The 3,331-nt window shown below is 26.7% G+C and overlaps 3 protein-coding genes across 3 annotated transcripts; all 3 read right to left on the reverse strand.

Moving 5' to 3' along the window:
- Positions 1-17: 17 nt before the first annotated feature.
- On the reverse strand, positions 18-612 carry ENU1_087670 (RhoGAP domain containing protein; the record flags this gene model as incomplete). The annotated part of the gene is made up of 1 exon (XM_008858916.1): positions 18-612. A coding segment is annotated over one exon (595 nt), but the record flags the coding sequence as incomplete, so codon positions are not given.
- A 667-nt stretch (positions 613-1,279) lies between these two features.
- On the reverse strand, positions 1,280-2,422 carry ENU1_087680 (hypothetical protein; the record flags this gene model as incomplete). The annotated part of the gene is made up of 1 exon (XM_008858917.1): positions 1,280-2,422. The coding sequence occupies one exon, from the start codon at positions 2,420-2,422 to the stop codon at positions 1,280-1,282; it is 1,143 nt and encodes a 380-aa protein (XP_008857139.1).
- A 451-nt stretch (positions 2,423-2,873) lies between these two features.
- Positions 2,874-3,260, reverse strand: ENU1_087690 (hypothetical protein; the record flags this gene model as incomplete). Its single annotated transcript, XM_008858918.1, has 1 exon — positions 2,874-3,260. One exon carries the CDS (start codon positions 3,258-3,260, stop codon positions 2,874-2,876), a length of 387 nt encoding a protein of 128 aa, XP_008857140.1.
- Positions 3,261-3,331: the final 71 nt, after the last annotated feature.

A 3,331-nucleotide genomic window follows, 5' to 3' on the forward strand; every position in this document is an offset into this window, starting at 1 on the left:
ACATAATTTCAAAATACTTCTTAATAATGTAACGTTTTCTGGTGGCATCTTTCTAATAGCTTCAAGAATGATTTTTCTTTTTTCTGCTGAAGTTGTTCTTGTTTTTGCTCTTCCTTTTTGCCATTCTTTTAATAAATACATTGAAACTTCATATGGAAATACTTTTTCTTTCATCTCTCTTAAAAACTTTTTAAATACATTAGCAACAACATCAGGTGGAAGATCTTCAAAGTCAGTAACACTCATTCGGTGGTAAATTTCTTCAACATCTTTGGTACTTGCATTAGTAGTTTCTCTAAAAATTCCATGGGTAGTACATCCTTTGTTGTACAAATAAACCAAAATATTTTCTATTATACGAGGTAATTGATAATAAGGTCTTCCTTCAGATTCTAATATCTCTTTTAAACTTCTTCCACAATATAATACATTTGGTTTTGGCTCTACATTTTTAATTATATAACTTTGTTTTGCTTTTTGAGCTTGTTCAGTAATCATTGTCAAAGTATCATTGCAACTAAAAAATAAATCCCCAGTAGAAAATAATGTTTGAAATGCATGAAAGATGTTAGTAAAAAGAAGTGGAGATTCCCACCTTAATCTTTCACTCATTTTATAATAAGCAGAAACTAATGTTTCTGGATTTTTATTTTTCTCAAAAAGTTTTTTGATTTGTTTCAAATACGAAATTGTTTCATCAGTTTTTCCAAAAGTAGTAGTAATCTCTTGCCCAGCAACTTCAAGGCTATTTGTTATAAAAACAAAAGACTCTAATAATGTTTCTGAATGACAACTTTCTAATAAAAATGTCAATCTCTTTTCATAACCAATAAGAAGTCTTAAGCAATTTTATAACAAACTATCAAATCCTGTAATTTGTTGAATCGTTGCTGTTTCAAGAAAATCTGCATGACTTTTCATTAAATCACATAGTTCTGATATCTTTTGATTAAAGTTATTGGCAAAAGAACGTTGTTTTTCCCAAAATGAAACAACTTTTGGGATCTGTTGTCTTTTAGTTTCAATTGCTTGAATAGATTTATCATGTCCTCTCTTTTTCATTTTAACAAGTTCAATTTTCTCAGATTTTTCTACTTAAAAGAGTTTTTGAGAAAAAGAAGATTTTTTATGACGGTTAAAATATAAGATTGTTAATTTGTAGATTTTAAAATGAATAATAAAAGAGATACATATTAATGATAAACAAACAAAGAGATCAAAGCAACAAAAAAGAGTAAGTTGATATGTTCCAAAAAAAGTCAAAAAGAATGTTTGAGAATTACATCATATCAGGTGGAATATCAAGTTCTTCTTCAGTTACTTCTCTAATTTTAAACATTTCTTCTGATAGAATTAAAGAAACAAAAGTCGAATGATCCATTTTACCTGGAACAATATTAAATCCATATTTACCTAATTGGTTATCAATTTTTTGTTGTCGTGCACCAGAAGTCTTTTCAACAACAAAATCATAAACGCTTTGAGTTAATTTTGCAGAAGATGGTGAAGTGTAAAGTTCTTTTAACAATGAATAAAATATTTCATTTCTCTTTTTACGATGTTCTGGAATACTTTCATCCCAAACCATTTTATTAATTCCATAATCTTGAGGAGATTTACCAAGAACATTTGGATCAAAATTATCATATATTCCATCAGTCATTAAAAGTAAATTATCTCCAGTCATACAAATATTAATTCCACATGTAAAATTGCCTAAATCAGGTTTATCTAATTCTGCTGGTCCTAATCTTCCACATGCATTTGTAACATCAATTCTTGGTTTATATCCACTTACTAATTCCCAACAAATATCGTTTTGTGGTCTCATTAATATACCTCTACAATCACCGATATTAACGTAAGCAACAGCATATTTATCATCATCTCCTTTAATTTTTAAAATTACACAACCTAAAAAGGTAGTCAACCCAATTGAGTGAATATCCTCAGCTCCACTGATTAATTCAGTTTGAATATAAGCAACAGCTTTCAGTAATACATCAACAATTTGTTTCGGTGTTTTTTTTCCATTTAATTCAACAGCTAAATAATCTCTAAATTTTTGACATGAGATTTTAGATGCTTTTGAAGGAAGATTTCCCATCCCACAACCATCAGCAATTGAGACAATGACAAAATTATCAAATATATCAATTGCATGTGTATCAGCAATTGGTTTCCCAAATTTTACTTCATTGATTGTTGGATATGTAGAGAATATTGTTGATGCATAATTATCTCCAGAACTATACATAAGATATCTTTCTGGGTCTTCTTCAATTTGTAGTTGGAGAAGAGAAAAATGAGGAGTATAACAATTTGGAGGTTCAAAAGTGATTTTTAAATTTTGTTCTTCTTGTTTGTCATATGTCTCTTTGATCATTTTGAAATACGACTTATCAAAGGTCATTTGTTTCATTGAGTTGGTATTAGAGAAAATTAAGTTCTAATACTTAAATTTCTTTTGGAACGTTTTTTCTATTCTTATAGTTTTTTATTTTTAAAACATTGAAGAAAAATTACTATCAAACAAAGAAATAACATATGTGAAAATAATAATTCTTGTATTATTGTCAATAAATAGATTAATATATTAAGAGTAATGAAAAAAAATATTAATTTTATTAATATTTTTATTAGACTTCAATAAAATTTTATCTACTAAAGTAATAATTATTATTGGAAAGATTTATTATTTTACATTTAAAACTCCACCAATCAATTATACGAGGAATTTTCTTAGATTTTAAATTTGAAAATTAACTCTTTACTAATTGAAAAATATACTAAACAAACTCCAATAACCAGTTTTTAATTAAACTCACTTAAATTTATTCTATTAATTGACTATTTCTTTTTAGTAATTTTATTTATTTTAGATTTAATGAATGACACTCTCTCACAAAAAATTCACGTGAAACACCTTGTTTTGATGATTGTATGTGATAAAACATAAATTCATTGTGATAATTACTATATGTTACTGGATCCATCCAATCACACTGACTCCATTCATTTGATATCCACAAATAAATCCCATTAATCAAATTTCTTAATTTGAAAATAGCACAAACTTCATTATTTTGATTTAATCCAACAATAGCTTGAGAACATTTTAATTTCTTATTTAACTCTTCTAACTGAAATTTCTGGTTTGTAGAGAGAAACCTAATATTTTCATTTTGAAAAAGTTCTGATTTTATAGATTTCAGTTGAATATTCAAATTGTAAGTCTTTTGAAATATAGGTTGTGACATATCTATTTTGGCTGATAACAGAATAACCAGTTCAACTTACTTTCCTTTTATAAAAAAGAATGTACACAGTA

The sequence above is a fragment of the Entamoeba nuttalli genome (assembly GCF_000257125.1).
Source record: "Entamoeba nuttalli P19 unplaced genomic scaffold asmbl_3968, whole genome shotgun sequence".
Classification (NCBI taxonomy): domain Eukaryota; phylum Evosea; order Mastigamoebida; family Endamoebidae; genus Entamoeba; species Entamoeba nuttalli.